Source organism: Pistacia vera, unplaced genomic scaffold (genome assembly GCF_008641045.1).
Source record: "Pistacia vera cultivar Batoury unplaced genomic scaffold, PisVer_v2 Contig56, whole genome shotgun sequence".
Classification (NCBI taxonomy): Eukaryota; Viridiplantae; Streptophyta; class Magnoliopsida; order Sapindales; family Anacardiaceae; genus Pistacia; species Pistacia vera.
Window position 1 is genome coordinate 304,355 of NW_022196401.1, and position 14,047 is coordinate 318,401.

General features: G+C 40.2%; 1 protein-coding gene across 1 annotated transcript; it reads right to left on the reverse strand.

Moving 5' to 3' along the window:
* Positions 1 to 5,658: 5,658 nt before the first annotated feature.
* Positions 5,659 to 6,255, reverse strand: LOC116108253 (secreted RxLR effector protein 161-like). The gene has a single exon (XM_031394510.1). The coding sequence runs from the start codon at positions 6,253 to 6,255 to the stop codon at positions 5,659 to 5,661; it is 597 nt and encodes a 198-aa protein (XP_031250370.1).
* Between the last annotated feature and the right edge of the window lie 7,792 nt (positions 6,256 to 14,047).

Consider the following 14,047-nt stretch of genomic DNA (forward strand, 5'->3'; position numbering starts at 1 on the left):
GTAATTTACCCGATGCCTCGGGTTTCTGGAGGACCTGCCTGAGCAGGTAACATGTCATTACATAGATTGTATGGGCATGGAAGTAAGGTCGTAACTTTCTAGAAGCGATCAGCAGGGCATAAGCTAACTACTCCATTTCTGCATACCGCATCTCGGCATCCAATAGGCGCTTGCTCACATAATACATTGGCCATTGAACCTTCCTCTCCTCTTGATCTAATGCTGCACTAACCGCGTACTGAGAGACAGACAAATATAGGAGTAGAATGTCTTGCGGGAGAGGCTTGGACAGAAGAGGTGGCCTTCCGAGGTGCTCTTTAATGCTCTAAAATGCCTGTTCGCACTCGGGAGTCCACTCAAATTTTTTATTGGCTTGAGAATGTTATAGAACGGCAAGCAGTGATCTGTTGCCCTCAATATGAAGCGACTAAGCGTCGCTATTCACCCATTACGACTTTGAACCTGTTTTTTGTTGGTCGGGCTCTTCATGTCGAGGAGAACTTGGATTTTCTTGGGGTTTATCTTTATTCCCCATTGGTTAACCATGTACCCTAGGAATTTTCCTAAGGATACTTCGAATGAGCATTTGAAAGGATTAAGCTTCATTCTGTATTCCTAAAGGATGTCAAACATCTCAGCGAGATGTGCTATGTGATCTGAAGCCACATGCGGGTTGACTAGCATGTCATCAACATAGACTTCCATCAACTTCTCGATCTGCTCCAAAAACATTCAGTTAACTAACCGCTGGTAAGTTGCACCAGCATTCTTTAGGCCAAAGGGCATAACTCTATAGCAATATAGCCCTCGATCTGTTACAAAGGAGGTATGCTCTTCGTCCAGCGCATACATTGGAATTTGATTGTATCCCGACTATGCATCCATAAAACTCAACAGTCATGCCTGGAGGTGGCATCAATAAGCTAGTCGATCCTGGGCAGGGGAAATCTATCTTTTGGGTAGGCTTTGTTGAGGTCAGTGAAGTTAACACAGGTCCGCCACTTGCCATTGGGCTTTTTTACTAGAACTAGGTTGCCAAGCCAGCTCGGGTAAAGCACTTCTCTGATAGATCCATTCTAAAAGAGGTTATCTACCTCGATTTTAGGGCAGTATACCGCTCTGGATCCATCGCCTTTCTTTTTTGGCAGACCGGTTTGGCTTCACTATCAATGTTTAAGGCATGGAAAATGATGTCCAGGCTGATCCCGACCATATCGGCATGTGTCCATGTGAACACATCAATACTTTCTCTAAGAAAGCTGATTAGGTCATTAGCGAGTTGGGGGTTGAGATTGCTTCCAATCCTCAACACTCTGCTTGGCTCGCTCTGGTTGACTGATACTTCCGTTAGATCCTCAACTGGCCCACTAGCACGGCATTCCTGGATACAAGGATCCATATTATCCTTGGCTGGGCCAGGCTATGGTTCGATCCGACTGATCGCCATTGCCTGTTTGGGAATGCCACGCGAGATGCCTTTCCCTTTGCATACCATCTGCACTGCCTTCACATAACAGTCACGAGATGTGCACTGAGATCCGCTTACTTCCCCTATCCCAGTCGGGGTGGGGAACTTCATCTTGAGATGGTAAATCAAAGTGACTGCTTTGAAGTTCCTCAGTATAGGTCGCCCTAGAATGCCATTGAATGCGGATGGGCAATCCACTACTAAGAATTCAGTTGTTTTGGTCACCTTGGCAGAGTCACCCAGCGTGACTGGAAGCGAGATCATTCCTTTGGGGATCATCTAAAACCATATAGGGGGTTTGAGGCGGGCTTCAGGTCGGCCTCATCCAACTTCATTCTTTCGAAAGCTGACTGGAACAGGATTTTCACAGTGCTTCCATTGTCCACCAACATTCTGTGGACGTCAGAGCGCCCTATTAGGGGCATGATGACGAGAGCATCATCATAGGGATGATGCAATCAGACTCCATCCTTTTCAGAGAAGGTGATTTCCTCCTCCCTGTGAACCTTCGGTGGTCGCTGCGTCGTGTTCATCACACTGATGGGGTCGTGATAGGCTACGCGAGCATATCTTTCTTGGGCAACTCACGAGTTTCCTCCTAGATGCGGTCCTCCAAAGATTATCCCCATGCTACAGACACCCTTGCGATCACGACGTTTCTTACTCGGTTCCTCTTGATTTTTCTCCCTTGCGGGAGCAAAGTCATCAACATACTCTTTGAAATGCCCCTACTTGATAAGATTTTCAATTGCCTACTTGAGGGTTCGACACTCATTGGTGTGATGCCCATTGTCCCTATAATAACGATAGTATTTTTTATTATTTCGGGATGAGGAGAGACCTTTCATGGGCTCAGGCTCCCCGAGCAAACTGGCCTCCTCTGATTTATCAAGAATGGCTAAAACAGATGTATTCAAAGGGGTATACTCAGTCCTGTCGCGAATGCGACGAGGAATTGCAGCATAAGACTTCTTGGGCTCAAACCGAGGTTTCTTTCTTTTTTGTTGATCGTCATTAGCCCATCTGCGATCAACTCTCTTATTTTCCCTCTGACCTAGTGCATTGCCAGAAGTATCGGGGTTGTGGCGGTGGAGCGCTGCCATGGAGCTCTCAATACAGAGGTATTTCTCCGTAAGGTTGTAAAAATGAGTCAGAGAAACATCATCCTCTGATGGTAGTTCCCTCAACAAATCTGTCTGTGGACGAACTCCAGCTATGATGAAAGTCCAAACGGACTCTTCGGGAGTGTGAGCTACTTTATGGAGCTCTTTGTGGAACCTGTCGATGTAAGATTGGAGGGATTAATTCCTCTCTTGCCTTATGTTGTTAAGGTAGCTTAAAGGCATTGAGAACTTCCTGTTCACTTAGAAGTGTCTTAAGAATGTTGAGCTCATCTGGTTCCATGAGCTTATTGATCCCGCTAGGAGCAACCTAAACCACCACTTGGCATGAGATGTAAGAGTTACTGCCAAGCATCGACATTTTGCCAAACCATAAACTTGATGAAGTTCCATCAGGTTGTTGAATTCGTATAAGTGATCCTGCGGATCAGAATTTCCATCGAACGCTTGCATATCGAGCATTCCGAATCTGGATTGGAGAGGGGCGGCTAACATAGCCAAAGAAAAGGGAGACGCTTCTGCGACCTACCCTTGCTCATTTTTTTGAGCTTTTAGCTGATCCAAAGCTCGCTGTAATTCCTTAATCTGAGGCAGCAGAGCCATTTGGGGATTGCTTTCCCCCATATGGGTTCGACCCTCGAGATTGCGATTGAGGAAAGTCTGGAGGTCAGATTCCTTCTCGCCTTGATTGACAGTTCCGGTCGCTCTCGAAACACGCTTGCTAGAGCCATGTGATGGCAATGAATGGTGTGGGGAACTTTCGCGACCTCCGCGGTGGTACAAACCGCTCCGCAGAGTATCAAAACCTCCCGCGCAATGACAATCGGGATCGTCATTCTGGTGGTGATAAGAATCATTCCACCCAACACTTTTGTGGGAGTACTCATGTGACGTGGCATGGGACAGCTCGGGATGTGACCTGTCACCGAGCCTTAACGCCAAGGGTGTTCTGCCCGGGACGTGGTCGGTATTTGCCAGCCATTTAAAGCCCTTAGGCCCACTGTTCGCCACTTGCTTGCCCTTCCTTTGATGCGCTGTAGTGCGTGCAGCATGGGCTTTTGCCCTTTTTCGTGCTTTTATGTGACCTGTAGGCGTCTTAGGCGGTGGCACTGCCTCATTTGATTCGGGTGGTGCAGCCCGATCCAAACGATCCAACCTTTGGTTAATCGTTTGGAGAGTATTGTTGAACCTCTCCAGGTAGCTTATGACGGTTGGGTCAAGTTGTGAACTTGAAGGAATATCTCCTATGAGGTTTTGCAGAATTGGGGGGACTTCGGGAGAAGTGCCCTCTTGCACTTGGGGGACTCCCTCATTACCATGATTGGTTCGCTCAGATTTGAGTCTGCGAGCCATTTGCTGTTGTAGGACCAGTTAGTTAGAGATTCTCCTGATGAAGGACGAATACTAAATCAGGCCCTCCTTTTAGCGCCAAACTGTTGATGCGTGATTTTGACACCAACGAAACACACGTGTGAAATGCTGAGCTGACTTAGAGAACACACGTGATTGGGGGTCTGATAATGGATAAAAGATGGGGGACGGTGTTTAAAGTGGTTCAGATACTCCAACAAGCGACTCCTATGTCCACTGATATTGTATTAATATACTGAGGTCAGGTCGTGTTTAGTGAGCTGACTTGCAAGTGATTACAAAGAGAGAATATGTAAGCTATTACAAAGAAAGATTAGCTAATACAGAGTGAAATGAACCAATCCTAGAAACGAGAGAGGAGCTCTCTATTTATAGTGGGATGAAATCATGTAATGATTACTAAATCCGTGAATGGGTCAGATTGCTGTGCAAATCCTTCCTTACGCCCCGTTATTTCACCTGCTTGAGTAATTCACTCGAGTTTTGCTAGGATTGGACACGTGGATCACGTCCAACCTTTCGTTAGCCTGACGCACGCCTACTGCACTGGCATGAGCAAGCCTCTTGCGTTAGCGAGCGACGTGGCTGCACCTAAGCGACACCTGGACTTACCTAAGCTCTGACCACTTGCGCTGATAAGGTTCTGCATCAGCCCTACTTTTCCAAGCACAACACCATAGTTGAGGTGTTAACAAACCTATGACCATGTTGACTTCTATACAAACTCTTGCTTCACTATTTAAAGACAAAAATCACTAAAGATTACACAGGTCGCTCACTCAATTATAGAATAAGAGAAAGTCCTAGAAATCTAACCTCAAGAGTACTCGGCATGGTTTACAATGATTTGCCTCATGCGCTATAAAGTACTCAAAGAACAGAGTAAAGAAAAACTGAAGAAAAAAATAGAGAGTGATAGTTGAAGATTTTTCTGGAAAAATATGAGTAACTCTTATTTTTTTTCTCAAAAATGAAAAGTGGAACATTTCTTTACAATTTATAGGAAAGTTTGTTACGATCCTTGTCAACTTGGATCTCTACCGTTTATCAGAATAATAAACAAACACAAAACTTTCTATTTCAACCATTCGATTCAGCAGGAATGTTTTTCTGTTACAACCAACGCTTCCTGGGTTGAAGAAGAAGCTCACGTGGACTGTGGATTGGCACCAATTTAGGCTGAGTTGAAAAGAAGTAAAATGACACAGCGAGTTGTCGTTTCTTACTTGAGTCTTTTGAGGCTTGCATGCATGGTTAACATTGTCCCTCAAGCCAAAAAAGGACTCAAGTAAACCTTTCAAGTAAGCTTAAATTTTCCAAGTAAGCTCATGATACTTTGAAAAAAAAAAAATTACAGAACTTCTTAAGTCGACTCAAGCTCATCAACAAGATTTCATCCCTCAGATCAAAGACCATTTGAATTTTAAGGTTTCAATTTTCAATCAACAGTTTCAATTTCAGTCTCATTTCTTCCACTATTCATTTCATCTTCAATGCTTCTTGTAATTTTTATTTGAATATGAAATTTGATGCTTATTTTTGCGACACTAATTGTCCCTCAAGCACAAATTCAGAAAGAGAAGCAAAAATCCAAAGTTGATCACACAGAAGTTGAAAGCAAGAGTTGGACAATGGTTTGGTGAGGATATCGGCAACTTGAAAGGAAGAGGCAACATATTGGACAACTAGGCGCTTGGACTAAACCATTTCTTGAACAAAATGCACATCAATTTCAATGTGTTTTGTGCGGGCATGGAAAATAGGATCGAAAGCAAGGGCACCAGCACTGGTGTTATCACACCAGAGAACTGGAATACCTGGGATAGACACGTGAAGTTCCTGAAATAAATTTTGAAGCCATATGATCTCGATGGAGGCTTGAGGCAAGGCACGGTATTCAGCTTTGGTAGATGATAAGGCAACAACCTGGTGTTTCTTGGAACTCCATTGACCCAGATTAGAGCCAAGGAAAATACAATAACTACTTGTGGATTTGCGATGAGAGAGGCTACTGGCCCAGTCAACATCGACATAACCTTTGAGCTGGAGGGTAGAACCTTGTCGAAAAGTGAGACCATGGTGTAGAGTGCCTTGGATATAATGCAAGACATGTTTGCAGGCATGCCAATGGTTGACGATTGGGGCCTTAAGAAATTGGCTCAGTTTATTCATGGCAAAGGAGAGATCAGGCCGAGTCATAGTGAGATATTGTAGTGCAGCAATGAGGCTTCTATAGGCGGTGGGTTGATCAAATAGAGGATTGTCATCAAAACGTAATTTGGATCCAAGAACCATAGGAGTGGCACAAGGATTATAGTTATGCATACCAAACTTGAGGAGAATCTCCTGAGCATACTTGCTATGGTTTAGTTGTAATCCATGAGCATTGTGATTCACTGAAATGCCTAGGAAACAGATCCGAGAATTTTAAGACCACAAGCGGCGTCCAAGTCAGCTACATCTTGGTGAATGAGAGAGTTGTCATTTCCAGTAAGCAATATATCATCAACATACACTAGAATGTAGACAACAGTGGAGCCATGAAAGTAGTAGAAGAGGCTAGAGTCAGAGAAAGGATGCACAGAGAAGTGAGTAGGATGACCAATAGAAGTACTACATGAAGTGGAACTGCTTAGAGGATCTTGTTGTGGAGAAGACCTACATAAAGAGTTGGTAGAAAGCCCCGAAGAAAAGTCCTGATATTGACATGTATTGGAAGAATCAACAGGAGAAGATAAGGTGATAGGAAGCCGCCAAGGCTATGACAAAAAAGGTACACTGGTTGTATCAGATCCTGAGGTATGATCAATAGTAAAGTTGGTAGAAAAAGGAAACACTACCTCGTTGAATTCAACACTTTGTACAGTATACACCCTGCCACTTGAATTGAGACACAAATACCCCTTATGATATGGACTGTAGCCCAGGAAAACACACTGTTCAGTGTGAAATGCAAATTTGTGTTTCTGATATGGTCTAATAAAGGGGAAACACTGGCAACCGAAGATTATAAGAGTGCTATAATCTAGTGTCTTTTGAAATAAAAGGTAATAGGAAACCTGATTTGATAACATAGAGGAAGGTAGACTATTAATCAAATATACTGCTATATGGAAAGCAAACCACCAGAAGCGAAGTGGAAGAAAAGCTTGTGCCAGCAAGGTCAGCCCTATTTCTATCACATGTGATGCTTACATTCAATCTTATCGTTTTGCTGGTGCGTCTGAGGGCAAGGATGGCTAAAATGAATACCTTGTTGAACAAAAAAATGAGCCAAGGGTCTAAACTCGCCTCCCCAATCAGATTGAAACAATTTTATTTTACTATTAAATTTTTGAGACACAAGTTGAGTGAATTGTTGAACAACAGTGGTAACTTCAAATTTCACTTTAAGAGGATATATCCATGAGTATCTTGTATGATCATCAACAAATAAAAGATAATATCAGAAACATGTAGCAGAAACTATAGGCGTAAGTCCCCAAACATCAGTAAAAATCAGCTCAAACATATTAGATGACCAAGTAACAGAAGGTGGAAAGGAATTTTGGTGAAGTTTGCCATATTGACAAGCTTCACAAAACCCTGCTTTATTTATTGCATTATTCTATGCATTCAATGTTGGTACAAGACATTTTAAAACAGAAAAATAAGGATGACCTTGCCTCCTATACTAGAGATCAATGTCACTATCAAGTGATAAAGACTGACTTTTATTTTTAACTACATTAGATTTATTGAGAGAAACTAAATCACTTGCTGACTATGTCAAATAACCAGAAGTAGTCGCCAGATTGTAGGAAGATGCCGGAGAAGTGGTTGAGACTTATGACAGATAGCATTGAGAGTGATTGGGTGACAAAGACACATCTTGCCAACTTATTGTTAGTGTATATTAGTGTATGCCCTAGAAACCATTCGTGTTGTCGGTTTCAGAGCATTTTGTCTTGTATCTATATATATCATAAATAATAGAAGAAAGAGTTCTTCAATTCATATATGTAAATTGCTTCCTCTATTCAGTCATGCATTTAAAATAAAGTATGTATATGAATTGTCCAGATGATTCATTTAATAGGTAAATGAATTATCGAAAAGGGTTCCCTACGGAAGCAATATAAATTTGGGCAACTATATTGTACAGTAGGCATACCGGATGCTTCCGAAAGATATCATGAGTTGATATAAGTACGGATGACGATGATAGTCATGTCACTGGGGCATTGGTATGGATTAACGGTTGGTGAACTGTTTTTCGAACGTGACCGAATAACGACAAATCACTTGGAAAAGCATGTAGTCAATGATTTATCGTTTGGTTATATCAGTGCACGATGTAGTCCTTTGACCTGAGACATTGTAGTCGGATCCGATATGGATGCGTATGGTTCATACGGTGTATAAGTACGAGACTAATCATGTTTCGTACAATAAAGCCTATTTGGTCATGCGTTGTTCATATGCGGAAACGAACGATGGTCAAGAGGGGATCCATTGACTCGGAAATATAGGATCGGGAGTACCGCTGACTCCATCCGGATTCGAGTTCCTAGACGAACATCGATAAATGTCGGAAAACTGAATCTCTGGCCAGAGTCTATTATTAGTCATACAAAAGTAAGTTTGTGATGACAAGTTCCGGACATATTGATCGACAATTCGGTAGAAGATCGAGTTTAGGATTTTGACGTTCCATGAATCCATACTCGATTAGGATATCTCAATGGAGGGACTTTACCTGCATGGTACGTATGATCTGAAATGGGTTCGATGAAGTATTTCTTCATCGTGGTTTAGGGACTATGGCACATTGCTAGATGTTTACCATAGTCGTTGGGCCTCCGGACGGGTTTCCGGATTCATCCAGAACCGGCTCACGGCTAATCCACGGTGGACCTACATGGTCACACCAATAGCCTTGAGAAGTTAGAGAATGATGAGAGAGAGAAATGATTATCCGAAGAGGGCTAGCACCTTCCGAGGGTAATAACGGGATTTCTATAGTAATAGTTACATAGAAAACAATTTGTGACATTTTAAGGGTTAAAATGGTCAAGCAATAATTAATTATATTTAATTATTATATCTTAAAGTGTTAAGATTAATGAGATGAACAAAAATAACCTTTTAATAGTTAAAGGGTAAAAAGGGTAAATTTATGGGTTGTTAATGTAAACTAGTTTAGTTTACATGGGCCCTTGAATAATATTGATTATTCAAAGGGTAGCATATTAAATTCGTGGGGTCCCTTTATAAAATAAGATTTTATTGGGCTTGGAAGTGAAAAATAAATAATTGCAAAATTGCCCAAGTATATATAAATGCAAAAGGTTGCATTTTTGTTCATAACACACATTGTTCACTCAAAGCAAAACCAAAACTCTCTCTAAAAGCCACGACCACTCTCTAAACCTCTCAAGGTGGTGTTAAAGTGTGAAGGTCTCATTACTTTGAGGCTGATCTTCATCAATCCAAAGCAAAGGACTAGGTATAATCTCTTTTCCAAGCTTTGTTTGAAAACCGGTTTTTTGAATCCAATTTTTTTTATGCTTTCTTCTCCATTTCCACCACTCTTCATGCATGCATGATGATCTTTCACTTACACCATTTCCAGTGGGAACATCAAGTTGGTATAAGCCATTATATTCAAAGCCCTTAAGAAGAACCACTTGTGAAGCCTTGTCCTTAATAACACTTTCATCGGTAGAGAATTCAACCAAAACGTTGTTGTCCCTTGTTATTTTAGGTATACTAACCAGATTTTTTGTCACATGTGGAACACAAAGAATATTTTTGAGGTGTAATTAAGGGTTTGCCAACACAAAAAGAAGGGAGAGCAGTTGAACCTGTATGAGAGATATCCAAGCATTGGCCACTGCCGACTTGCAAGGATTCTGATCCAGTGTACTGATTTTTGAGAGAAAGATTTCAGAGATCAAACCAGTTAGGATTTGCTATTGTGAGAGGTGTTGCTATTGGGTTTTACTGTTTTGCTCTAGAAAATTGCTTCAGTTGATTCTCCCCTAAACTACCAGGGTGTTGTTGTGGCATGTTGATTTGAGATGGTGAGTGGTTGTTTGGTACAACATTCTGAGGAGTCATTTGAGGATACATAACTAGTGGTGAGTTAGTGAAAGGTTGGTTGGAGTAATAGTTGAAGTAACCAGGTTGGGTATTAGCAAAGTAAGCTTGGGCAGAACCTAAAGCCTGAGTAGATTGTGGTGATGAATTATACTCAAAACCAAAGGAGGGCCTGTGATTTTGATTACCTTGAAGGAGGTATCAAAATGATGGTAGCATCAGAGAGCCATATGGCCACTTTTCCCACACAATTGGCAAAATAATCGTGGTTTGTAAAAGTTCATTCCTCTTCCTCTACTTTGACCAAAATTTGGAGTATAGGTTTGAAAATTTGGGGCAAATTGATAGGAATTTTTCGGCTCATTTTGATTCTGTGAGAAGGTCTATGTAAATTGATTTTTTTGCTGCTCTAAGGTGTTTGCAACTAGCATGACTGGTTGAGGTTATGAGTTAACAGATTGTTTGTTTGCAATGAACGCATCAACTTCATGGAACCCTATATAGGCCGAGTGTTGTTTCTCCAACCTCATTTCATGCTTATGCAATAGAAATTATGCTTCTTGTAGTGTTACTTCATTACTTCTAGCGGTTAAGGTTGCTACCATGGCATCATACTATGGTCTAAGTCCATCAAGCAAATGTACCAACAATTTTTCGTCAGTTACGGTCACACCGCTTATGGTTAAGGATCTAGCAATCTCTTTCATTTTTAGCACATAATCGTTAATATTGGAATTTTCTTTTCTTGTGGTTTGTAATTGATTCCTTAGATGCAAAATCTAGCCTTAGAATCAGTTAGAAAATACATCTCTAAAGTGTTCCAGATTTCATGTGTAGTTTCAAAGTTAGCTACATGCCTAAAACATTGTTTCCGAAATTGAGGACATTAACCAACTGAACACAAATTGATCAATCTTTTTCCATAAGGTATATTTTGGATTTACTATCTTCTTTGGTTCATCAGTTTCAGAAAGAATAAAAGGAGAAGACACAAAACCTTCTAATTCGTATGCTTTCAAGGCTGGAAACACTTGTGACTTCCAATAGCCATAGTTTTTCTCGTTTAGTTTCACCATGACAGTAGGTAATGTATTGGTAAGCGCTGAGGATGAGAGTGAATTCATCACTTTTCCTTCTATGTTGAAGGCTTAAAATTGAGGAGTTTTTGGATCCACCATTGACGTTTGTCAAAATGTGCTTTGATACCATATAAAGTACTCAAAGAAAGGAGTAAAGAAAAACTCAAGAAAAAAATAGAGAGTGATAGCTGAAGATTTTTCTAGAAAAATATGAGTAACTTTTATTTTATTTTTTCTCAAAAATTACAAGTGGAACAGTTCTTTACAATTTATAGGAAAGTTTGTTACGATCCTTGTCAACTTGGATCTCTACCATTTATCAGAATAACAAACAAACACAAAACTTTTTATTTCAACCGTTTGATTCAGCAGGAATGTTTTTCTATTACAACCAACACTTCCTGGGTTGAAGAAGAAGATCACATGGACTATGGATTGGCACCAATTTAGGCTGCGTTGAAAAGAAGTAAAACAACACAGGGAGTTGTTGTTTCTTGCTTGAGTCTTTTGAGGCTTGCATGCATGGTTAACCTGTAACGCCCCACTTGAGGTACGTAGCTAAGTTATGGTGTATTGTTTGAATGTTTATTGTTTTGCTTTTATTTGGGTTGATATATTGTTAATATTGGTTGGTTGGCCCTTAGTTGAATTTTTGTTAAAGTTATTTTGAGAGAGATGTGAAGAAAATCCCTTAAACTTTCATTAGGAGTGAAATGGTCTTTTCACTCAAAAGTAGTTGAAATTGTGGGGAGTGAAAAGAGATAGAATTTCATAGAGAATGCATTAAAAATGAAGGCATTATGGTCATTGACTAAGAGACATAGATGGAATTTCTAAGAAAGAATAAGGGCATAATGGGAAAGTGTGGTTATAAACTAAAGTGTTAAGGGTTTGAAACCCTTATTTTCTTCATTCCACCGCCACACACCCTCCCCTTTTTCTTTCAAATTATCATTCAATCATCCAGGATTTTGGGGCTTTTAGTGGTTTTTCATGGGTTTTGATTCTAGGCATTAAAAGGTAAGGATTCATGCTCTTTATCATGATTTATTTGTGTAAAGGTTGAGTTCTTATGAAGTTTATGCTTAGGGTAAGAGAAGATTGGAATCCAATAAAGTAGAGAGTTTAGGAGAGACTACTCAAGCACAAGGTAATTAAATTCCACTTCAAATCCAACTCAAGCTATAAATTTAAGATTCAAGTGAGTAGAGATTTCTTTTAAATATGCATATGTTTGTGTTATTGAGAAATTGAGATGGATGTATGATTATTATGCTTATTGTAGATATATTGATATTGAGAAGTATATGTGATGATTTGATGATGGGTCGAAATTGGAAGAATTGGAGAAAATTTTGGGAGGTGTTTGCCATGTAGGTATGTGATGCTACAAGAGAGTTTTTCTCTCATTTGGATGGTTTGAGAAATAAATAGAATGATAATTGATTTAGGGTTTATTTATGCACAACTAATGTTTGTGAAATGCCTAAGTGAAACATGTTACCAAACTGCCCTATCATAGCCGTGACTTTCTAGTGATTTTTGGGCATCTTACGCATTGAACTGGGTTTAGACCAAAACTAAGGATTTGTAGCCCTGTCCTAAGCTTAAAATTAAACCAAACCGTATCAATATAATGTGTTATACTCAAGTTATTGTCTTCTTGAGTGTGACCTGTGTAGAATGACTATCTTGATGCAATATTGCATTTGTGCATTTCATAAGTGCTATAAGAAACTTTAAGCATGAACCATCCTTATGCATTAATGTGTGCATTAAGAGTAGTTTTAGAAAGAGTAGAGAACTTTATGAATGAGCTACTCTAAAAGTAAAGAGAATGGAAAAATCTAAGATGGGTTTGTGCTTTGTGAACTCCACCAGAAGTTATGAAGAATGGGTTGGTGCTTTGTGACCTCCACCCGGAAGTCACGAGAGTGGGTTAGTGCTTTGTGACTCCACCCGGCCGTGCCCCAGTAAGATGAGGCCGTGACATTCAAGTGAGAAAGAATGAGAAATATGAGAAAGAAGAAGGCAGAATGAGTAAATCACGAAGAGTAGGTGGGGCTTTGGATCTCCACTCACCGTGCCTCCAGTAAGATGAGCCGTGACATACAACAGAATTTAATAGCAAAGAAGTTGTGTGAAAGAGAAACAGAAAAAGAAAATAATGAGATAGAGAGTGTAAGAAGAATTAAGGGAAGAGTTACATAGACAAGTAGAGGATTTACTACTGAGCATTATTTTGTGCTCACCCCGTTGTTTATCTTTGTGTTTGCAGGATCTAGGTGAGGACGTGGTTGAATGGGCATCGGCAAGCGAGGAGCAATAGCTACACTGTACACTGTTTTTTGATAACTTTTCTAAATGATACCTTACTTTGTATAAAGAATGATTATATGTATTAAAAGAAAATTTTGCGCCCCATTTACTTTTGCTAATATAAATGCTTTTACTTTACTTTTGTATTTCTATGAGTAACCTAGTATGAAGCAGTTATTACACAACCTCTCTCTAAACCTAAGTCTTTGTAATATTCTTCACCCACCATTCCACTATTCCCTTGATTACTAGCACTTTATATAGGGTTATGAGATATAATTTCCGATTGGAATACATATCTTATTCCAATACCCTTTTAAGATGTTCCTATCGGTCTAGAATTAATAGGAAATACAATCCTAAGAGATATTGAAAAGCTCTATACAAAGGAAACGAGTTAAATTCCTCATAATTCTCTACCTTGGTAGTTTTCCACTAGCACTACTCTTTTGACTTCAGCTGGACATACTTCTGAACTCATGTCTGTTGTGAGACCTGAGCTTCGTAGGTCCACTCCTTATTTAGCTCCTGCCAAGTGAAGAAGTTCCAAGCAACAACTGCTTTTCTTTGTTGTGAACAACCTTATATCCATGTCTAATGGATTATAT